The following is a 25787-nucleotide window of genomic DNA, read 5'->3' as shown; positions in this document are numbered from 1 at the left end:
GGTCTGGGAGGATCCCACATGCTGCAGAGCGGCTGGGCCCGTGAGCCATGGCCGCTGGGCCTGCGCGTCCGGAGCCTGTTGCTCCGTGGCGGGAGAGGCTGCAACGGTGAGAGGCCCGCGTACCGCAAAAAAAAAAAAAGAATTTCAGAGACATGAAAAAAATCTAACAGAAAGACTTATCAGAGATGCAAAAGGAGAGAACAAGAAGAATGGAGAAAAACTATAATTAAAAGTGGCTGAAATTTCTTCAGATTTTAAGAAATATATGATTCTGAGTAGAATAAAGTGAAATCCACATGAAAGACAAAGAGCTGATCTTAGAAGCAACCAGAGAGAAAAAACATAGAAATGAGAAAAAACATAGAAATGATAGCTTCAAAACACTAGAGAGACTATCTTGTCCTAAAGTGAGCAAAGATTTACTAAGCAGAACACAAAAAGTACTAACCATTTAAGAAGATAAAAAAGTTAACCAGACTATACTAAAATTAAGAACTATGCTCTTCAAAAGACAAACTGAGTGAAAAAGTAATGGAGTAGGAGACAACATTTCCTATAGACATATCCAAAAAAGGATTCATATCCAGAATATATTAAGGAAACCTAGAGAGATAATCTAATAGAAGACATATTTAAATGGAAAAATATTTAGAAAATATGCTCAATTTCCTAAGTTAGACAAACGCAAATTAAAATAAAATGTGGCTCTAATAAACATGGAAAAATACCAAGTACTGGTGAGCTGAGAGCAAGCAGAATTTGCATACACACCTGGTAGAAATACAAATTGGCACAACTGTTTTATAAAACTATTTGGTAGTATATAGGGAGGCTGAACATATGAATACCCTATTACCCAGCAATTACATTCCCAGGTATACATACTGAATGAAAATCCATACACATGTTCATTCACCAAAGCACATGTACTAGAATATTCAAGCAGGGCTCTTAACGATTGCCAAAAATTGAAAACTATCCAAATGCCCACCAAGAGTAAAATGGATGAAGTGTGGCATATTCACACAATGCAATACTCAGAATAAAAAAATATCCAGCTCCCAACAAGGTAAATAACACAACGTCTGGCAATCAATCAAGCATGCAAATAGGCAGGAAAACACAAGCCAAAATGAGAATACTCAACCAAACAAAAGTGAACCCAAACTAACACAAATGCTAGAATTAGCAAACAAGTACATTGAAACAGGTATTACAATATTACATATGTTCAAAAAGATAAGTAGAAGATTAAGTAAGGAAGGAAGATAAGTAAGGAAGATTTTTTTTTAATGGAACTTTCAGATATATAAACTACAATGTCCAGGATGAAAAATATACTGACTAGGATTTATGGCAGATTAGACATTGCTGAGGAAAAGATCAAAAGATTAGTGAACTTGAAGACACAGCAATAGGAACTATCCAAATTAAAACGCAGAGAGGAAAAAGAATTTTTTTAAAAAATAAAAGCACATCTGTGAGATGTGGCACAATTTCATTCATGCTAATATATGTTCAATTGGAGACCCAGAAGGAGAGGGAAGAGAGGGGAAGACAGAAAAAATATCTGAAGACAAAATGGCTGAAAAAATTCAAAATTGGTGAAAACTATGAAACAACAGATTCAAGAAATTCAACAAAACCCAAGCACAAGAAACATGAAGAAAACTATACTTCACATCATAATCAAATTGTTCCAAACTAGTGATAAAAAAAAAAATCTTAAAAGTAGTCAAGAAAAAAAAGCCACATTATGTACACAGAAAGATAAGGATGACCTCAGATTTCTCCCTGGAAACAAAATAAACAAAAAGATAGCAGGGCAACATCTTTAAAGCTACTGAAAGAAAAAAAATAATCAACCCAAAATTCTATACCCAGCAAAAATATCTTTCAAAAATGAAAGCAAAACCCTTTTTCAGAGACACAGAAGCTGAAGGAGTATATCACCAGCACACCTTGCACTATAAGAAATGTTAAAATAAGTCTTTCAAGCAGGAAAATAATGGATTTTAGCAGATGGAAATATGGATTCACACAAAGGAATGAAGAACACCAAAAATGATAACTATATGAGCAAGTATATTATTTTTCTTATTACTTAAATCTCTTTAAGTAATTGACTTAAGTAATTGACATTGACTGTTTAAACAAAAATAATAACAATGTATATGGCATGTATAAGATACAAATAAATAAAATGTATGACACCAGTAGCATAAAGACCAGGAGGAGGGAAGTGAAGTACACTACTCTAAGGTTCTTATACTATATGTGAGCTGGTATAATATCATTGAAGGTAGACTGTGATAAGTTAAAGATATACCCTAAAACCTTAAAGTAACCCAGTAAAATAACACAATAAAAAGTTACAGCTAATCAGCCAACAAAGAGATAAAATAGAAATCAAAAAATATTCAATCTGAAAGAAGGTAGAAAAAGAGGAAAAGGGAACAAAGAGCAGATTTAACAAATAGAAACCAAATAGTGAGATAACAGACAAACCTAACTATATCAATAATCATATAAAATGTGAATACAGGCATACCTTGTTTTTGTTCTTCACTTTATTGTGCTTTGCAAATACTGCGTTTTTTACAAATTGAAGGTTTGTGGTAACCCTGTGTTGTCAGATGATGATTAGCATTTTTTAGCCATAAAGTATTTTTTAATTAAGGTACATATATTATTTTTTTAGACATAATGCTATTGTATACTTAATAGACTATAATACAATATAAACATAACTTTGATATGTACTGGGAAACCAAAAAATTTGTGCAACTTACTTTATTGAAATATTTGCTTTATTGCAGTGGTCTGAAACCAAACCCACACTATCTCCGAGGTTTGCCTGTAGTCTAAACAACTTAATTAAAAGGCAGAGATTATCAGATTGTATAAAAAAGCAAGACCCAGCAATTTACTTCCTACAGGAAACAAACTTTAAATATAAAGAAAATAGATTAAGTGTAAAAGAACATAAAAAGATATACCATATAACCCTAAGCAAAAGAAAGCTTAATATCAGACAAAGTAGATTTCAGACCAAAAAAATATCACCAGGAATAAAGAAGGGTTTTATAATTATAAAGGGGTCAGTTCATTAACTGACCATAACAACTCTAAATGTTAATGTACCCAATAACAAAGCTTCAAAATTGAAGAAGCAAAAACTGATAGAATTGCAAGGAGAAATAAACAAATCCACAATTATAGTCAGAGATGTCAATATCCCTCTCATAAAAATTGGTAGAACAAGTAGGACAGAGCAAGAATAGAGAAGACTTGAACTCAACCAACTTGACCTAACTGCCCTTATAGAACATTCCAGTAACAATACATATTCTTCTCAAGCACACAAAGAACATTTACCAAGTTATACCATATTTAGACCATAAAGCAAGTCTCAATAACTTCAAAGAGATTAAAGTCATAAAAATATTTTCTCTGACCACAATGGAATTAAATTAAAAATCAATAACAGAACGAGATCTGGAAATTTTCCAAATTAAGTAATATACCTATAAATAATTGATTGCATCCTGCACACCCTTTCTTACTAAATGGCAAAAGTCATGTTTCAAAAAATTCCAAATTGTGGGATCTTATTTCCACAACATTTGGGCATAATCTTGGCAACATGTGGAATAACGAAGATCCCTGAAAATAGTAAAGATAGTACAAGAACCAAGAGCACGCAAAGGAAGACCCCTTGATACCTTACTTTCATGCCCTTTATGTCCTATAAAAACATCCCTAGGCAAAGCTCCACCCTGGGCTGGTTTCAGTGCAGAAAAAACTTTTATTATTTTCTAGCCTCTGCGCTACCCTCTCTACTTCTTAAAAAGCTTTTTTTCCCCCTTTTTTCCACGCACTACTTTGGGGTTTTTTTTGTCCATAGCTTAGAATCATTGTCTATAGATGCTCCTCAGCCCCAAAATTAGGAAGGAAAGAGCCTTATCTCTGTTATTCATGTTAAATCCTTTGGGTCCCTAAGACAGAACTGGTATACTAGAGATAACCACAGATACAGTTTTTCCTTAATGGTCTCTGGGCCCATCATGTCCTGAACCACCTAAGAGAAAATCTGGTGGAGATTGACCAATGCACAGTAAATCTAAAAAGCTGTGAGTACATAATGACACACAGAGAGAAAAGGTTAGCATTAAAATATTTCAAATGCGATAAACAGAATATTATATTTCTGTTGAAGCTATAAAGAAAGTCATGACAAAACAGGGCAATAACCTTAGGACAAGTGTTATGAAATAGAAATTCACCAGTCATACCATAATTATAGGATTAATAAACCTTTACATAATATGGGTTTGTATACCCACAATAGGAGAAATAATAAAGAAAATTAGCCCCCCATAATCAATAGACCTTTATGTCATATATTTCAAAAGTTTTAAAACTTCATTAACAACAAAAAAAATCCTTAATACGTGACTTCCACCATGTCATAATCCCTTTGTTTTTCTGAACAAATATTCTAATTCCCTTTTACCTTATCTTGATTATTATGACTCCTCTTATTTTCAAAATGTATATTTAAATCTCTTTTCAAATGTGTATTTGATCTTATTCAGTGTTATTTCTCCTGTTTTCAGAATTATACTTGACTCACTAAAATTTGTACGCTTTTAAGTACAGGGCCTCCCCCTCTCTGAGGATACCAAAAAATTCCTAGAAAGGTGTAAGAAGGTGGTTTGGGGTTAACTCATTAGAAAAGAGAATCTATAAAGTGGATGATAAGAACAGAAATACGATATTCTTCTGGCTAATGATTCATTCCCTTCATTCTGCATGTAGATATTTTTAAACATGAAAAGTCGTATTTCAAAAACTTCTGAGAATACAGTCTTATTTCTACAAAAATACAAGAATGTACTATTACACACTATTTAAAAAGGCAAAGCCAAAGCAAACTAAATGTCTAACAATAGTAGAATGAATAATTTGTGGTAATTCATACAATGGAATATTATACAGCAGTAAAAATAAACTAGAACCTACACATAACATGGACAAATCTTTTTTTTTTTACATCTTTATTGGAGCATAATTGCTTTACAATGGTGTGTTAGTTTCTGCTTTATAACAAAGTGAATCAGTTATACATATACATATGTTCCCATATCTCTTCCCTCTTGCATCTCCCTCCCTCCCTCCCTCCCTATCCCACCCCTCTAGGTGGTCACAAAGCACCGAGCTGATCTCCCTGTGCTATGTGGCTGCTTCCCACTAGCTATCTATTTTACGTTTGGTAGTGTATATATGTCCATGCCACTCTCCCACTTTGTCACAGCTTACCCTTCCCCCTCCCCATATCCTCAAGTCCATTCTCTAGTAGGTCTGTGTCTTTATTCCTGAACACAGACAAATCTTAAAAACACAACCTTAAAAGCCATAAGCAAGGCACAGAAGCAAAACATAGTTCATTTTCATTTTCAAAAAGGTCAAAAATAGGAAACACTAAATTCCACCACTTTAGGATAGTAGAGTTTTTTGGCATGGGAAGGACTACAGTTGGATAGAAGCACAAGGAGATTAAAACTTATTCATAATGTTGTACTTCTCTTGTCTAATAAAATTTCATTACTATTCTTGAAAGTGTATACACAAGGCTTTTGCCTTCTCTGTATATGAGTAATTCATAATTTTAAAAATGTAAAGATTTTAAATAATATAAAATTATTAAAATAATAAAAATTCATATTCATAATAAAGAAAACAAAGAAGAAAAAGTCCTTCTTCCACTGGATTCTGCCATATCTGCAATATGTCTTATCATGGTACTAAGATAGGCACTTGTTACTATAGGAGAGGTAGATGAAAATAAGACCAATATGCTGAGATTAGCAGAGTAGGAAGATGGACAGAACATGGGTCCTTGATGATGTCACACAGGCACTGATTAACCAACCTAGAGCCATTCCTATGTCAGGACTTCCGCTTGTGAATGATAATAAATACCCTTACTGCTTTTAAGCTATTTTGAAATGGACTTTCTGCTTATTTGATCCAATCACATCCTTTCTAATTTGGTCTCTGTTTATAAGAACCTATACTTCTGTTTTATCATGAATATCATAATGAAATTAATAATTTTGTAATTATTTGTTTAATGTCTCTCATCTACTGGACTGTAAGCTCCTTGAGTGTAAGTACTGTGCCTACAATACTTTCAGCAGTAACCCCAGTGCCTGGCACGTAACAGGCTCTTAATAAATACTTTTGGAATGAATGAATAACCTTATTCATCTAATCCACTAGTAGCACATACTTGTTTCCAATATTTTTTGTTATTTCAACAAATTTACAATAAGCATCCTTGTACAAGTGTTCTACACATATACAGAGAACTTCTCTGGGGTAAATACTTAAAGGTAGAATTGCTAGATACTAAGTTTATATATTATCAATTTTTCTAAGTACTTTCAAATTCATGAAGAGGTTGTACCAAGTTGCCTCCCATCGGCAGTGTTTGAGTTCCTGTTTCTTCACAACCTTGCTAAAATTTGATATCATGAAGCTTTAAAATTTTTGCAAATTTGACAACTAAGAAACAGTATCTCATTTTAATTTGCACTCCCTTTATTACTGTGGTGAACATTTTCTTATGTTTGGCCACTCAAGTTTCTACTTTAAAAGCACCTGTTCATTTCCTTGGCTCATTTTTTTTTGAATTGTCCATGTTTTTCATATTATTTTGTAGTTTCATATTATTTTGGAGACTAATCCTTTGTCCAAGATATAGATGAAGAGATAACAGATGGACAGATAGATCTTCAATGTACGCACACATACACACACACAAACACACATACATATACCAATACAGAGAGAGAGAAAAAGAGAATGAGAGAGCATATACAAATATCTTCTCTCTCTGTCTTGTTTCTAAACTTTTTTATGGTGTCTTTCGTGATGCAGATTTTTAAATTTTTATTTGGTCAAATACATCAATATTTTCCTATATAGGCTGTGTTTTTATGTTTTATAAAAGCAGTTCTTCTCTACCCTGATATCATAACCAATAAATCTTTAAAAGAATACGCTTTGGGGAATTCCCTGGTGGCGCAGTGGTTAAGAATCCATCTGCTAATGCAGGGCACACAGGTTCAATCCCTGGTCTGGGAAGTTCCCACATGCCACGGAGCAACTAAGCCCATGTGCCACAACTACTGAGCCTGTGCTCTAGAGCCCACGAGCCACAATGCCGTGCCACAACTACTGAAACCCGCGTGCCCTAGAGCTCACGCGCCATAACTACTGAGCCCACGCACTGCAACTACTTAAGCCCGTGTGCGATAGGGTCTGCATACCACAGCTACTGAGCCTGCATGCTGCAACTACTGAAGCCTGTGCACCACAACAAGAGAAGCCACCGCAATGAGAAGCCCGCACACCACAACAAAGAGTAGTCCCTGCTCGTCGCAACTCGAGAAACCCCGTGCATCGCAATGAAGACCCAATATAGCCAAATAAATAGAATACACTTTGGCTTTCATGCATAACAAAGAGCCACACTCAGTAAATGCAGGTGAGCTGCTGTTAATTTTACTGCTTTTACTTTTCTATCCTTACCACTCCAGTGAAACTGATCTCTCAAAAGTCATCAGCAATTTCTCATTGACAAATCCTACAGCCTCTAATCAGGTTTTTTCCTGCTTAACCTCTTTTGAGCATTAGGCACTTTGTCCCAACTTTTCTCCTGAAAATCTCTTTCCTTCAGTCTCTATGATAAAATACTATCATGGGTTTTGTCCTATATATTGCCTACTCCTTCTCAATTTCATTCACTGATTCTTCTTCATCAGTAGATCCTTAAAGATGAATATTCTCCACCTATACTTTCCATCAATGTGACCTTATTCATTAGCCTCAAATGAAACTGAAAATAACTAGCCAACCAATTCTAAACCACCTACTTCATTCAGACTGTTTACTTCTGAACGGCCTACTTCAAACACTACATGTCCCTGCAAAATCCACGCTTCCTCTAGTATATCACATTTGGTTACTAACACTACCTATAATCCAAGATAGTAGTCTTTAAGTATTCTTTATCTTCTCTCTCTCATGACCTCAAATCCAATCATTTGTCAGATGCTATGGTGTCTACCTTAAAATATCTCAAGTCAATCCTCTCCATTTCCACTGCCCTATATCAGAGTCATCGTACCTTGCCTGATAACTGACTTCCAATGGTTCTTCTACATTGCTATCAGTTATTTTTCTAAAGCATGTATTTAGTTATGATTATCATATGCTCCTTCTGGGCAAGATCAATGTCCTAGCTAGCATGTTCTCAATACATGATCACTGAAAATAATTAAATGAATTCTGGTATTTTGTTGTTCAAAAACCTAGGATAATAATAACCATTGTAGTTAAGAAGCTGGGTACACCACCCCCTATCTCTCTGATAACTTAGAAAATTTGCTTGAACCAAAAATTCTGTGACATGTAGAAGTTCAAGCTAGCCCCCCCCAGATTTCTGTTAATTCTACACAGCTTAAACTCTCTTGGTTCCTCCCCTCCCTCTTCTAACTCCTACAATGATATGAGATGCCTTTTTCATTCCAGATGCCAAATCCACCCCCTTTCCAAAAGAACTTTTCCTACACCAAGCATTTCATAAACTTACCTGACTTTACTGAAGACCAGAGCACATCAAGGAAACTTCTCAGTGGACATGCAGAATCCAACCATCTTTCTGGCTCGCTCTCCTTTCTCCCTCCCGAGCCCCATACCCTTGTCTTTCCCTGTATCCCGACTCTTAGTCCAAAACAAAACAGTCTTCTATTTGTCTCATTTGTATCTCCTATATCATTTACTTTTCATCTCTTGAGTTGAGGACCCCCAAGAATCCATTTACTGCTCAAAGTATTTCTTCCAAAAAATATATAATGCTATCCTTAAAAAGAATTCTAATAACTTTTTCTCACATTCCTTTTATCATAAATAATAATATCATTTAGAATGCTTACATGTACGAGGCATATCACTAAACGCCTACGAAATAGGTATCATTAATACTTAGGGAAATTACATAACTTGCCAAAAATAACAACTAATCAGCAAAAAGAACCAAAATTCAAACCCACATATGTCTCATCCCAAAGCCCATACTCTCCTCTGCCTGTAAACAAATGACCTAACTCTTCAGCACAGCATTCAAGATGCTCCTCCATAATTTGATCCTTTTCATAATTCTCTCCCACCATGGTTACACTGGACACTTCTGTTTCCTATATATACTGTCTAACATCTCAGTGCTATTGCTTTCATCATGCCATTCTATTTACCTAAAATGCATGCCTTCTTTATCCATCAACTTCCTACTCATCTTTCAAGAATACTGTGAGGACTCAATGAGTTAATACATGTAAACTACTTAAAAATCCTGTCTGGCATATTATAAATACTCAATAAATGTCAGCTGTTACTATTACAAACCATTTAGGCTTTAGACAATTGCTGATGTGACCAAAAAAGATCAACCAAAAAATGAATACAAGCCTTGATAATCACATACTGTCACATACATTCTTCCCCTCTCCTCTCTCTCACACACACACAAACACACACAAAACACACACACTCATACATACAAAATACCAAGCAAAGACATATAGTACAAAGAATGCCAGTATTAAAATGAAACATAGTCTTGGTTTAAAATTCAACTCTGTCATCTAATACCTGTGTGATTTTGGACAAATTATTTAACTTCTCTAAACTCTGGCTTTCAAACACATAGGATAGGGACACTTAAATCTACCTTGTAGGCTTGTTGTGAGAATTAAAGACATTTCCCAAAGAGTTTAGCATGATGCTTGACACATAGTAGGCACTCAATAGGGGACATAAATTATTAAAAGAAAATATATGATAATTATAGAAAGGATGAACATATATGAAAATTCAGAAACATCAAATACAGTAAATAATTCCAGAAATTGGAGCATCCTTAAGAATTGTAAAACTTACCATTTTTTACGTTAACTAACGTGATACTTTAAGTTATTATCATATACTTTAAAATTATCATCAGAGAACTTGATAAAGAATATTAAGATATTGATTCAAATAATATTTACTTAGCACTCATATGGTAAGTCCAAAATTATGAGGGATATAACAAATGGTGTATGACGGTATGAACTTTATTTTCAAGGAATTCACAAGAAACCCAAACCATATGGCAGTATTTTATGTGTTACATAAAATACAGGTTTTTAAAAGATATATTCCAAAACATAGGCATAAAAAGTAGAATGGCGGTTGCCAGGGGCTGAAGGGAAGGGAGGAATGAGGAGTTATTGTTTAATGGGTACAGAATTTCAGTGTTACAAGATGAAGAGTTCTACAGATGAATGGTGATGATGGTAGCACAACATTATGAATGTATTTAATACCACTGAACCGTACACTTAAAAATGACTAAGATGGTAAATTTTGATATGTGTATTTTACCACAATAAAAATAACTGGAAGTAAAAAACAAAAAGAAATATGTCAGAAGTAGGTTAATCTGGAAATAAAATAATGAAAACAATTACACAATGAATTTCTACAAAGATTTTTAAATGGATTACAAATTTAGCACTTACCTTCATATTTAAAATGGTAACACTTTCCAAGCAATAATACAGGGGAATTTCTACTAAAATATGTCTTTGTTTTCAACACCCAACCTAAATGAGAAAAAGAGAAAAACAGTTTTGCAATTAAAGGATTTCAGACTAAAAGTTCAGCAGCATTTTCTTTTATTTAATTTCAAATCACCAATTCTCAATTATGGATGTGCATTTTTTACAAGTGTAGCAAAAGTATTTTGACAATGAACTGAAAATACAGGCCACTTATGCTACTTTCAAATAAAGCAAAGTATTTTAACCACATTCTGCCCACTTAAAGAACATGGCAGAGAAAAAATTTTAGTTTTAATTTATTTTCAAACAGATCACAATGTTCTTATGGTATAAAAATTAAAAGGTACAAATTCTACTCCAGTTTCCCTGACACCAACCTCTTTTCCCAAAGGCAACAAATTTTACCAATTTCTTATATCTTCTTCCATTTTAGATATTTTAAAGGTTTAAAGTATTTGAATATTCCAGTGAAGTAATTTAGGGAAAAGATCACACAGTACACTAATGCTTATGATAAAAGTGGATCTCTGAAGTTTCCTAGGGAAATCTGTTTTTACCCCATCATTTCAGCCAAATGAGGATTTCTGAAAGTGATGTATAAAGCTTTCAGACATTTTCATCTCAATTTTCCACCTTCCAATCCCCAATCCTCAACTCTTAGTTGCAAACTCTAATTCTTCCAATTTTCTTCCTACTAAACTGTCTATATCTAAAAGGAACTATCCTTTTGGTTTTTTACGATGCCATTAATAGTTCTCAATTTCCTAAGAAAAGCACTTGTCCATTACATTCCTGAATATTCCTAAGTGTATGAAATTTCTGAGTGCTAATGGCAGACTTAAAAGCAGCTCCTAAAATGCAAGTACATATAAATAAAAAGAATCTGAAATTGGGAGTTAAGAGACTTAGGTCTAGTCTTAAGCAGGCCAACATTTATATTTAACAGAGTTGTTACAAAATTTTAAATGAGTGATTTTTATGAAAGTGCTCCCTTAAGTACTATAATACAAATAAGCATAAAGAACAAGTAAATTAAAATATGTATTTATAATAAAAATCATGCAAGTATCTGAGTTTGGTAGTGAAAAATAAAGAATGGAGGGACTTCCCCGGTACTGCAGTGGTTAAGAATCTGCCTGCCAATGCAGGGGACACAAGTTTGATCCCTGGTCCAGGAAGATCCCACATGCTGTGCAGCAACTAAGCATGTGCACCACAACTACTGAGCCTGTGCTCCAGAGCCCGCGAGCCACAAAACTGAGCCCGCGTGCCACAACTACTGAAGCCCGCATGCTCTAGGGCTCGCGTGCCACAACTACTGAGCCTGCATGCTGCAACTACTGAAGCCTAGAGCCCGTGCTCCGCACCAAGAGAAGCCACTGCAAGTGAGAAGCCCAAGCACCACAATGAAGACCCAACACAGCCAAAAAAAAAAGAAAGAATGGAAAGTCAAATACAGTAATCAGGCTTTGGATTACTGCAATACTCCCCCAAAATGGCTTATCTGTAATCAGTTTTTCCCCACTCTAGCATATGCCACATATCCCTGCCAAATTAATCTCCCTGTGGCTCAGCTTTGATTAGGTAACTTGTCTGCTCAAAAACCATCCTCAATGATTCATTACCTAACAGATTTACAATGAACTTCTCTGTGATACTAAAGACTTTCCACAATATGATACAAATTACCTTTACAGCCATCTTTTCCACTACTTCTCATCTATACTCAAAGTGGGCTTTACTATTTGGTTCATACTATTCCATAACAAAAATATCCTCCCCAATATCAGCCCATTTAAATCCACTTAAATCTTCTTCTTCTGACTCAAACACACACTTCTAAGACATCTTTTCCTTTTCCCACCTATCTCTCATTCTCTTCTCTGAACTCCAATGGGAAAATAGTATTTACTTACCATCTATTTTACACTAGGAACTAAGCTAGGTGCTTTACAGACATTGTTTCATAGGAGTATTATTAGTACCATAGGAGTATTTTTAGTACCATACGAGAATGATTCTAATCCCCAAAATGATAACAATCCCCTCTCCCCAAAAGGCAGTATTTCCAAAGCAAATCCTAAGAACTTCATAAAAACAACCTCAAAAACTAACAAACAAAAAACCTTTAAGGAGGAACTCCTCTCCTTCTCCCTATGCTTTACCCTCTACCTGTATACCCTCTTACCAGTCACCAGTCCTTCCGAAAGAAAAGAAAGGTGAATCTGACAAGTCAGAGCCTGAGGCTCTACAACGATCTACATTTTACACGAGCAATGAGTTATAGTGCACACAGCAGGCAGAAGTTGTCTCTTAATGGCTAGGCTAGAATTGACATAGCTTCATTTCTAACTCATTCTATTGGTTGATATGAGACACAAGCCAGCCCAGATTCATATGAGAAAAGAGACAACACAAGATGTGATTCACTGAGGGCCGTCTTTGGAGCCTAGCTACCATAAACAAAATGTTACCAAAAAACTGATAGTCCATTAAGTTAGCAATCTGAAAATCACAAGTCAGGCTTTAAAAGATGCAAACAAGCCAAAGAGCATAGAAATAGTAGAGATAATAATGATTTTCTGGAGGAACAGAAACACCCAGAAGGATGATTTACTTCTTAATATTTTAAAAAGGAAATCAAGTTTACATACCTCATAAAGACATGTAAATGTGGGGGTGGGAAGCAAAAATGAAACATTTTTGAAAAGAAAGTAAGGTCCAGTTTTGTTAAGTGCTATGCCATTTCTAGTTCCATCTTTATATAATAATATTGACATTGATAAAAAGTATTCCTAAATTATGTTCAGTGTATTCAGAGAACAGCAAGAATAGGGAGCAAGGGAGGCTGGGTTTGAATACAAGTTTCAAGACTTACCTAGATATATGACCTTGAATATGTCACCTAATCTCAGTTTTCTAATTTGCAAAAAAAGAATACCTTAGAAACATATTAGATTTAAATCTCAGAAAGATATCTAACTCAGAAAGATGAAATTTAAATGAGAAGGTACATAAACTACAACATACTAGTGGGTGCTCAATCGATTTTAATCCTTCTTAAACCATCCATACTACACAGACTCTAAACAATGAAAATACATTCAACATTTTAGAATAATTTTCACCAATAAAAATAAAACTAAAATACTACTCCATAACTTAAAACTATCTAGAACATGTAGTTACCCTGAACAATCTGTTCTTCAGAGATTAGGGATTACCATAATCTTATGATGTCCACTTAAATATCTAGATAGGGAAAGCTACACATATGTAAATAATAGGTTAAATAACAATTCCTAGGTCACTACTGAAATGTGTTGAGTACCTGTATGACAATGTTCAGACCTTATAAATGAAATCTTCACCACATAACCTATCCATCAGATTAAATGGTTGAAAAAGAACATAAGCCTCTGTTTGCAGATGACATGATTTACACACAGAAAATCCTAAAGAATCCAAAAAAATTATTAGAATAAAAGAGATTATCAAGTTTACAAGATATAAGATCAAATCACAAAAATCAATTGTATTTCTATATACTAGCAATGAAGAGTCTAAATGAAATGAAGAAAATTCATTTTAAAATAGCATTGAAAAGAATAAAATACTTAGGAATAACTTTAACAAAAGAAGTGCCAAGACTTGCACACAGAAAACCACAAAACATCATTGAAAGAAATTAAAGACCTAAATAAATGGAAAGACATCCCATGTCCATGGATTGGAAGACTTAATATGGCAATACTCTGTTAATATGCCAATACTCTAAAAATTGATCTACAGATTTCACTAAAATCTATATAAAAATCCCAGCTGGATTTCTTGCAGAAATTGATAAGAGGATCAAAAATTCATATGGAAAATGCATGGAATCCAGAACAGTCAAACAATCTTGGAAAAGAAGAACAAAGTTGGAGGAATCATACTTTCCAATTTCAAATTTTACAAACAGCTAAAGTAATCAAGAGAATGTTCTACTAGCATAAGAACAAACATACAGATTAATGGAATAGAATTGAGAGTCCAGAAATCAATCCTTACATCTATGGTCAACTGATTTCGGATAACTGTGGCAAGACCAGTCAATGGAAAAAGAATATTCTTTTAAACAAATGGTGCTGAGACCAGATAGCCACATACAAAGAATAACGTGGAACCTCTACCTCACATCATATGCAAAAATTAACCTGAAATGGATCAAAGACCTAAATATAAGAGCTAAAAAGATAAAAACTCTTTAAAGAATAGGTGCAAATCTTCATGACCTTGATTTAAGCAACAGTTTCGTAAATACAACATCAAAAGCACAAGCAACAAAGGGAAAAAAAATAGGTAAACTGGACCTCATCAAAAAGTAAAAGTTTTATGCTTCAATGGACACTATGAAGAAAGTGAAAAGACAATCCAAGAATGGGAGAAAATATTTGCAAATCATATATCTGCTGAGGGATTTTTATCTAGAATATATAAAGAACTCTTACAACTCGATAATAAAAAGACAACCCAATTTTAAAACATGCAAAAGATTTGAATGGACATTTCTTGAAAGAATATATACAAATTACTAATAAATACATAAAAAGAAGATTAACTTCATATGTTCATCAGGGAAATGCAAATCAAACTCACAGTGAGATACTTCACACTCCCTAGAATGGGTCTAATTAAAAAGATAGATATTAACAAGTATTGCTGACGATGTGGAGAAATTCAAACCCTCAAACATTTCTGGTAGGAATGTATAATGGTGCAAACAGTTTGGAAAACAGTTTAGTAGTTCCTTAAAAAGTTAAACTTAGGGTAAACATATGATCCAGCAATTCTACTCCTAGGTATATACTCAAGAGAACTGAAAACATATGTTTACACAAAAACTTGTATACAATATTAATAGCAGCATTATTCATATAGCCAAAAAGTGGAAACCACCCAAACATCTATCAACTAATGAGTGGGTAAAGAAAATGTGATATATCCATACAATGAAATATTATTCAGCCGTATAAGAGAATGAAGTACTGATATATACATGCTACAACATGAATTAACTTTCAAAACGTTATGTCAAGTGAAAGGAGTCAAAAACAAAAGGCCACAAGTTATATGATACCATTTATATGAAATGTCCAGAATAGGCAAATCCAGAGAGGCAAAAAGTAGACTGGTGGATGCCAGGGATTGGAGAGAGGTGGGGAGGAATAGGGAGTAGTTGCTAATGGGTACAAGGTAGCCTTTGGGGGTGATGAAAATGTTCTGGAATTAGATAGTGATGATGGTTGTACATTCCTGTGAGTGTACTAAAAACCACTGAATCATACACTTTAAAAAGGTGAATTTTAGTAGTATATGATTTAAATCTCAATTTTTCAAAAAATTAATGTCTATAATCTTCAAAATACAATGTCAAGTTATTATCAAGTTTTAACTGCCTAAATAGCTAGCTGGCCATGACTTCCAGTGAACCAGAAACCAACAGTCAATTGTGTTTTACTTGAATTTGCACTGTTAAGGGGTTTTACTAAATTTTATCATTCCTATCTTATGGATATGAACTTCTTCCGGTTGAAACTGGTTCTGCTGAGTATTTCTCCATCTTTGAAGGATTTTTCATCTCCAATTTGTTTCTAGTCTTAAGTGGGCTTCAAAACCACCATATGATCCTTATTGGATTTGTATGCAAATCAAGAGTAACTAAGTTATAGAAATAAGGATCTGAGTGTGTTCCTAGAAGAAAGTCATACGCATCAGCATGTGAACTTTAAATGGTCTGCTTTGTGCGTTCAGAGGTCTATTTTGCTTGCTTCCTGGTTCATACATGAGGTTGCCTGATGCTGAGTCTGAAAACCTGAGGTATTATCATCACCTGAATAAATTCTATCTTCTTTGGAATTTTCTTTTTTAAAGGACCACATTATATGCCTGAGTTTCTAAGTAATGTTTATGATGGTATTTGGCTCTTTCTTCAGGTAGTATTCTTATCTACATTCCTTACAGAAATATTTCATTCAAAGAGAATCTCAACAATTGTCAGTGACTTAATACAGGAGATAATACATGTCTTCAAATATTTCTTTGGATTTATACAATTTTCAAATCTTGATACTTACTATATTTCATGTTGTTCCAAGCAGATATAAATTTAGTTTTCAGCTTGTCAACTTCATCTGTTCCTGTGGCCTCCATATTCAGATTCTAAAGAAAAAGCCATCACTTGATTGCATTCTTCCGTAAGTTTAGACTTTTGTTCTGACATAAAGAAAAGAAGTTAAAGAAAAATAAGTAATGAGTACGTATTATATGGTGCACTATCTGCTAAAGTTACTTAAGTGATTAAATACAACTTGAATTGGAAATGAGCAAACCAATTTTTCATTTTACAGAATAGAATACAATATACTCTATAAATATTTTAATTACAAAATATATTTTATTGTTGCATATTTTATATACAACAATAAAAATTATCACACAAAACCAAACAATAAACTCCCCCAGACACTCACAATTAAGAACAATAACTTAGTAACACAAGTCAGTTTTGATGAGACTATTCAAGACTTGTTTCATTTGTAATCAGAGAGTGTGATTTGAAATCATATAAGAAGTGGCAATTATCTTCAGAATGGAGGCTTCCACTTATATTGATTAAGTCACTACTTTCATATAAAGCCTAGTTTTTTTTTTTAATTAAGGCATTTCCTATATTTCCAATACATCCTTGCTTCCTACTGCAGCACTTTTTAAAAAATCAAATGGCTTAAATTTACAAGACAATGTTTTCTTACTTTAAAATAAGAATAAATGTAGCTTATAAGTATTTAACTTACTTGAGGGAAAACTGAGATACGTGATATGTAATCTGAAAGACGAACAAATTATAACTGAAAATGTTTGAGCTTATTTGAAATAATTCACAAACAGTTTTCTTTTCAAGAAAAGAATGCTACACAGAACATCACCCTTTCAGGGTTATAAATATCAACTCAAAGGTATTGATACATTTGTTTCTCTGATAATAATTCCATTTTATAATATGTATTAGAAGCTACTAATTATACATTATAACTGTGACAAATGAAAGCATGGTTCACTGGAAGAATTTAAAAAGCCAATGCAACTAAGAACAGAATCCAAAAAAGTGGCATGAGATGTGGCTATTGGGTTAGACAGTGGCCAGAGCACACAGGGCCTTGTAGACCATGTTAAGGGTTTTGTTCTTTATCCAAAGAGCAACTGGTTCCAAACAGGAATATCAGAATCAGATTTTGTGGGTTTTTTTGGTTTTTTTGACTCCAACACAGAGAACAGATTGAAAAGGGACAAGAGTAAAGGGTGAAAGTTTACTACTATTGTACAGAATGAGGAGAGAGATGGTAGCTTGGACTAGAGCAGTAGAGATGGAGAGAAATGGACATATGAAGAAACGTCAAGAAATCATTAGGTCTCGGTGAGAAAATGGATGTGAAAGGTGAGAAAGAGGAATATGTCAAAGATACACCCAGGTTTCTGGCTTGTGAAATTAAATAGTTGGTGCCAATCACTTAAATAGGGAACATTAAATTAGGGGGACTTCCCTGGTGGCTCAGTGGTTAAGAATCCGCCTGCCAAAGCCGGGGACACGGTTCAATCCCTGGTCCAGGGAGATCCCACATGCCGCGGAGCAACTAAGCCCATGTGCCACAACTACTGAGCCTGCACTCTAGAGCCCAGAAGCCACAACTACTGAGCCCATGTGCCACAACTACTAAAGCCCACGCACCTAGAGCCTGTGCTCCACAACAAGAGAAGCCATGGCAATGAGAAGCCTGCACACTGCAACGAACAATAGCCCCCGCTCACCACAACTAGAGAAAGCCCGTGTGCAGCAAAGAAGACCCAACACAGCCAAAACTAAATAAAATTTTTTAAAAAATTATTTTAAAAAATAGGGAACATTAGGAGAAGGGCAGGTTAGAGGGAGAAGATCATGAATTGGATTTATGTGGAGTTTGAGATGGCTCTGAGATATAGTAGGGAATCACTCATTTTTATTTAATCACTCGATAAATTATTGCCAGGCACTGTTCTAGGTAGTGCAGATATAGCTTAGGGCAAAGGGAGTAAAATACTTGCTTTCATGATGCTTACATTCTAGACATTCTAGAGAGGGCAACAAGGCAGTTGGATATATAGCTCTGGAGCTCAAAGGTGAGGTTTGGGTGAGAGCTATTAATTTGAGAATTGTTGATATACAAATGAAGAGTTAGAGCTATAAACATGTTTCTCAAGGATTCTGCCTCATCCATGATGGCACCCCAGCCTTGAGGATGATATTCAAAGTCCTTCATGAAATCACATCTGCCCACTTACTCAGCTTTCTCTCTTGCCACTCCCTCACATGCACTATATACTAAAGCCATTTTTAATATTAATATTAAAGCTTCCTAAACTTGACATGCTAATACCTCCATGCCTTTGCATGTGCTCTTCCCTCCACCTACAATGCCTTCCTGCTCACCCTCACTTTTTGACTGTCTTATTATCATGAGTCCCTAAGACCCAGCTTAAGTTTCTCCTCCTCTGGTAAGATTAGTAAAATTTTTACCCTCCTCCCAACCTCAAACTAAGACAGAAGTCCCTCTTCTTAGCTCCTTAGGAGCCTATGTCTTCCTCTATCACAGCACTCATCACACTGTATTGTAATAACTTGCTTCTTACCTGCCTCTTACACCAGACAGTAAACTTTTCAAATGTCCTTAAGTTCTGTCTGGCACACAATTGTTTCTCAAAATGTTTATTAAATGAATCAGTGAACTGATAAATTATGAAAAATAAGCAGTAGTCTTACCTGCTGATTAGAATTCTTTAACTGACAACTAGAATAAAGAAAAAAATTTCCTCCCAAAAGTGCATTCTTTAACAAAATTTGGAAAAGCAAGAAGGAGAAAAGTTTATAAAATGTGTGATTATATATAGTGCATCCACATGATGGGTTATATATCCATTAAAAATGCTTACAAAGAGTCTGTGAAAATGGGGAAACACTGTGCAAAATCTAAAACTTTATGTACTACACAATACTATCTGGGGGCTGAGGGGGAGGTGAAGGAGTAAAAAAAAGTATACCAAATTGCTAACAATAGTTTCCCTGACAAATTGCATATGGCTACTTTTTTTTTATCACTATTGCTCACCTTTTCCAAATCTTATACAAAGAACACACGTAATTTTTAGAATTTAAAAAGTTTATTTTTAGGGACTTCCCTGGTGGTCCAGTGGTTAAGACTCCGAGCTCCCAATGCAGGGGGCCCTGGTTCTATCCCTGGTCAGGGAACTAGATCCCGCATGCTGCAACTAAGAGCCCACATGACGGAACTAAATATCCCACATGCCACAACTAAAAAGATCCCGAATGCCACAATGAAGATCCCATGTGCCACAACTAAGATGAAGCACAGCCAAATGAATGAATATTAAAAAACATATATAAAGTTTATTTTTAAAAAGCCACCAACCATGAATCTTCTAAATACAAAATGTTTAAAATAAGAGAATGTAAGGAACTTCCATACTGTTCTCCATGTGGCTGCACCAATTTACATTCCCACCAACAGTGCAGGAGGGTCCATTCTTCTCCACACCCTCTCCAGTGTTTAACGTTGGTAGACTTTTGGACGATGGCCATTCTAACCAGTGCGAGGTGATACCTCGCAGTTTTGATTTGCATTTCTCTAATAATTAGCAATGTCAAACATCTTTTCATGTGCCTTTTGGCTATCTGTATGTCTTCTTTACAGAAATATCTATTTAGGTTTTCTGCCCATTTTTTGATTGGGTTATTTGTTTTTTTTATATTGAGCTGTATGAGCTATTTGTATATTTTAGAGATTAATCACTTGTCAGTCACATAATTTGCAAATATTTTCTCCCAATCTGTAGGTTGTTTTTTCATTTTGTTTATGGTTTCCTTTGCTGTGCATATACTTTGATTTAATTAGATCCCATTTGTTTCTTTTTGTTTTTATCTCCATTACTCTAGGAGACAAATCCAAAAAGATATTGCGATTTATGTCAAAAAGTGTTCTGCCTATGTTTTGGGGGGTTTTTTTGTTTTGTTTTGTTTTATTTTATTTTTTGGCTTCATTGGGTTTTTGTTGCTGCACGTGGGCTTTCTCTAGTTGTGGCAAGTGGGGGCTACTCTTCCTTGTGGTGCACGGACATCTCATCGTACTGGCTTCTCTTGTTGCAGAACATGGGCTCTAGGCACACGGGTTTCAGTAGTTGCAGCACACAGGCCCTAGAGCGTGCAGACTTCAGTAGTTGTGGCACGCGGGCTCAGTAGTTGTGCCTTACAGGCCCTAGAGCGCAGGCTCGGTAGTTGTGGCACACGGGTTTAGTTGCTCCACAGCATGTGGGATCTTCCCAGACCTGGAAAGATCAAATCTGTGTCCCCTGCATTGGCAGGCAGATTCTTAACCACTGTGCCACCAGGGAAGTCCCTCTGCCTGTGTTTTCCTCTAGGAGTTTTATAGCATCCGGTCTTACATTTAGGTCTTTAATCCATTTTGAGTTTATTTTTGTGTGTGGTGTTAGAGAGTGTTCTAATTTCATTCTTTTACATGTAGCTGTCCAGTTTTCCCAGCACCACTTACTGAAGAGACTGGAGGTTCTTTAAAAAAACAAAAATAGAACTACCATATGACTCTGCAATACCACTCCTGGGCATATATAGGGACAAAACTAATTCGAAAGATACATTCACCCTAATGTTCACTGCAGCACTATTTACAATAGCCAAGATATGGAAGCAACCTAAATGTCCATCAACAGATAAATGGATAAAGATGTGATACATATATACAATGGAATATTACTCAGCCATAAAAAAGAATGAAATAATGCCATTTGCAGCAACATAGATGGACCTAGAGATTATCATATGAAGTGAAACAAGACAAACATCATATGATATCGCTTATATGTGCAATGTAAACAAAAATGATACAAATGAACTTACATAAAGAACAGAAACAGGGCTTCCCTGGTGGTGCAGTGGTTAAGAATCCACCTGCCAATTCAGGGGACACGGGTTCGAGCCCTGGTCCGGGAAGATCCCACATGCTGCGGAGCAACTAAGCCTGTGTGCCACAACTACTGAGCCTGTGCGCCACAACTACTAAGCCCATGAGCCACAACTACTGAGCCCACGTGCCACAACTACTGAAGCCTGCGCACCTAGAGCCTGTGCTCTGCAACAAGAGAAGCCACCACAATGAGAAGCCCATGCACTGCAACCAAGAGTAGCCCCCGCTCGCCACAACTAGAGAAAGCCTGCAGGCAGCAACGAACACCCAACACAGCCAAAAATAAATAAATTTATTAAAAAAAAAAAAAAGAAAGAACAGAAACAGACCCACAGACAAAGAAAACAAACTTATGGTTACCAAAGAGGAAAGGGGCAGGGGAGGGATAAATTAGGAGTTTGGGATTAACATATACACACCACTCTATAAAAAATAACCAACAAGGACCTACTATATAGCACAGAGAACTATACTCAATATTTTGTAATAACCTATAAGAGAAAAGAATCTGAAAAAATAGACCTATGTATGTATGTATAACTGAATCACTTTGCTGTAAACTTGAAATAACACAACATTGTAAATCAACTATACTTCTATAAAAATGAATAAATTAAAAAATAAAAATAAGAGAATGTACATGCATGTATTTTCTTTCTAAGTCAGAAAGAAAGTAGGCCACAGGGAGGACCTTGGTTCAAAGGGTTCCCAATACCAGCTACCAGGAACACTCTGGACAGTCCTTAGCAACAGTGTGAAAGTCAACATGCCTTTCAAGTGTGCTGGGGGAAAATGAAGACAAAATGAGACATTTTCTATGGGGAAAGTCTGTATATTAGATAAAGACTCCTAAATAAATAAATAAATAAATAAATAACCAAGGTAAGATGCTGTGACAGATACAGAAATTAATGAGACAAATATACTAACCTCAAGGAACTCAGAGTGCAATAAATTGTTAAATTATTCTTTTACTGTTATTTTTACTTCAAACTCCTGCTACTTATAGACTATTTACTCAGAGTAATTTACCCCAAACTTGAAACATTTGAAATGTTTTTGGAACATCTCAACTATTTTATAAGAATTCATTTATTGTCATTGTTATATAGAGTACATGAAAAGAATAAAATTATTATCATAAGGTCAAATTAACTAAGCTGTTATTAGTTTAACAATTCAGTATAGTTACTTTCCATATAACTAAAATTGAATTCTAATCTTCTATAAAGACAGAAACCCACTTTATTTCCATAACAAAAATTTAAATGGCTGTTTCTAAAAATCCTAACTTTTTAGAGCAGAGACGATTTTGAAAGGTGATCCCTCGAACCATATTAGAAAGTACTATAAACTAAAACACTTTAAAAAGGAACCAAAAATTCCTAATGAGGAAAGGATTTTCCTTACTGCACATTAAAACACATTATAAAACTACAGTAATTAAGTTAATACTTAAATTTATTGATCTTATTAGCAAAGGATGACACTGAGTAAAACATAACAGGGAGTACAGAAATAAATCCAAATATATTTGAGAATTTAGTGACTGATACAAGAGATATTTCACATCAGTGAGAAAAGATAGCTGATTTAGTAAATAGTACTGGAATAATAAGCTAGCCAGTTTAAAAATAAAGCTACCTCACACATTATGAATTCTAGACTGATCACAGAATTAAATGCAAATGCAAGCACATGGCATGTTTGCACATACTGCAGGGAAGTATTGATTTAAATATTTTTAACAGTCTTGTAGAAAAGACCTTTCTAAGCACGGTATGCAATACTAGAAATCAGAAAGGAAAATGTAATCACATAAAAAAGAAAACTTCTGTACAGGAAGAAGAAAAAGAAAGCATTAACAAGGTTGACTTGCAATTCATAAATTAAGAAAAAAATCCAATTCATATTGCATAGACAAAGCTTTAATGTCCATAATATATAAAGACCTCTTAAAAATCAATCGCAAAAAAAGGAAAAAAAAAAAAGACAAGCATTCTGAAAGAAAAGGACCAATAAACATATGAAAATATTTTCAACCTTACTAGATCAAAGTAATGCACATTAAAGGAATTTAATATATTTTTCATATTCACAAGAGATATTGGCAAGCCTGAGGTAACAAGCATTTTACAAAATTATTTCTCAGATAATAAACTCCTTGAGGGCAGAGAATGTGTCTTGTTCACTACTATATCCTCACACCTAGCATACAGGAGTGCTAGCAGACACAAATATCTGTTGATGATACATATTATGACCTATATTTATCACAATAAAGAGATATCCATAAAAAGTTTTAAAAAAAGATATCCAGAGAGCATCAAAATATGAGGCAAAACTGTAAGAAGAAATAGAATAATCCACTGTTATAACTGGAGTCTTTAACACCTCTCTATCAGAAATGGACACATTCAGCAGGCAGAAAATCAGTAATGACATAATTGAGCTCAAAAGCAGCATCAATCAACAACTACAGACTATCCCTCCAAGGGGCCTCTGTGGGGGGGTGGGGGGAGGGAAACAGCTACAGACTAGACAGCTACAGACTACATCACCTAACAACAGCAGATTACACATTCTTCTCAGGTTCACACAGAATATTCACCAAAACAGACCACATTCTGGGCCATAAAACACCTCTTAACAAATTTAAAAGGATCAAAATCATACAATGTTTGCTCTTACCATGGTGGAGTTGAACTGGAAATCAAAAATGAAAAGATAGCCTAAAAATCCCAAAATACTTGGAGCTTAAACAACATACCTCTCATGGGTCAAAGAAGAAATCTCAAATCTCATGGGTCAAAGAAGGGAAACTGAAAAGTATTTTGAATTAAATGAAAATGAAAAAGTAGTATCAAAATTTGTGGGATGCAACAAACGCATGGCTACAGGGAAATTTATAGCACTGAATGCATATATTAGAAAAGAAATATAAAATTAATAACATAAGCTTCCACCTTAGAAAACCAGAAAAATAAGAGCAAATTAAATCTAAAGTAAGCAGAAAAAAGGAAATAATAAAAATTAGGGCAGAAAAAAAAATCAATAGAGATTGAATGAAACCAATCAATGAAACCAAAACCTGCTTCTTTGAAAAGATCAATAAAACCTATAAGCCTCTAGCCAGGCTAACTAAGAAAAAAGAGAGAAGACGCAAATTACTAATACCAGAAATGAGAGAGAAGGCATCAGCACAGCTCCCATGGAAATAACAATAAGAAATATTATGAACAACTCTATGCTCACAAATTTGATAACCCAGGTGAAATGGACCAAATCCTTGAAAGATAGTCTGCCAAAAGTCACACAAGAAGACAGACAATCTGAATAGGGCTGTATCTATTTTTAAAAGTGAATCAATAATTCATAACCTTTAAAACACAAAGCATCAAGCCCAGATGGCGTCACTGAGTTCTACCATACATTTAAGAAAGAAGTTATGTCCATTCTCTACAATTTCTTCCAGAAGATAGAAGCAGAGGGAATACTTCCAAACTCATTCTATGAAGTCAGCATTACCCCAATACCAAAACCAAAGACATTACAAGAAAAGAAAACTACTGACCAGTATTTCTCATCAACATAGCTGCAAAATCCTCAACTAAATATTAGTAAATCAAATTCAGCAATGCATAGAAGATGCATCTGGGTGCACCTCTTTAGTGGAGTAGGAAGACCCTGAGCTCACCTCCTCCCACAGGCATACAAAAATTACAAATATTTACAGAGCAACTATTGATTATAGACCGGAAGACCAACGGAAAAGATCTTCTACAACTAAAGGTATAAAGAAGTAAACATAGAAGACGGATAGGAGGGGCAGAGACTTAGTAAAGACCCATTCCCCAAGGTGGGTGGCTCACGAACAAAATGATAATTACAGTTGTAGAGGTTTCTCCCCAAGGAGCAAGGGGGTCCAAGCCCCACACTGGGGTCCCCAGCCCAGGGGTCCTGCACCAGGAAAACAAGCCCCCAAAAAGATTTGGCTTGGAAAACCAGTGGGGCTTACTTTCGGGAGAGGAAGAGGACTGTG

At 34.9% G+C, this 25787-nt stretch overlaps 1 protein-coding gene across 4 annotated transcripts in view; it reads right to left on the bottom strand.

Annotated features, from left to right (window-relative positions):
* ATG4C (autophagy related 4C cysteine peptidase) overlaps window positions 1-25787 on the bottom strand; it is a 90695-nt gene that overhangs the window by 48476 nt on the left and 16432 nt on the right. For all 4 annotated transcript variants that reach the window (XR_013828310.1, XR_013828311.1, XM_079921290.1 and 1 more), the window contains exons 2-3: window positions 16790-16928; window positions 10632-10715 (exon numbers count right to left, since the gene is read on the bottom strand). Coding sequence is in view for 2 of the 4 variants with exons in the window: in XM_079921290.1 (XP_079777416.1) it covers window positions 10632-10715; window positions 16790-16865 (160 nt within the window). In the remaining 2 variants the exon portion in view is untranslated. The remainder of the gene's footprint in view (window positions 1-10631; window positions 10716-16789; window positions 16929-25787) is intronic.

This window comes from Stenella coeruleoalba (assembly GCF_951394435.1).
Source record: "Stenella coeruleoalba genome assembly, chromosome: 1".
In the NCBI taxonomy this organism is placed as follows: Eukaryota; Metazoa; Chordata; class Mammalia; order Artiodactyla; family Delphinidae; genus Stenella; species Stenella coeruleoalba.
This window is presented reverse-complemented; position numbering and strand designations above follow the sequence as displayed.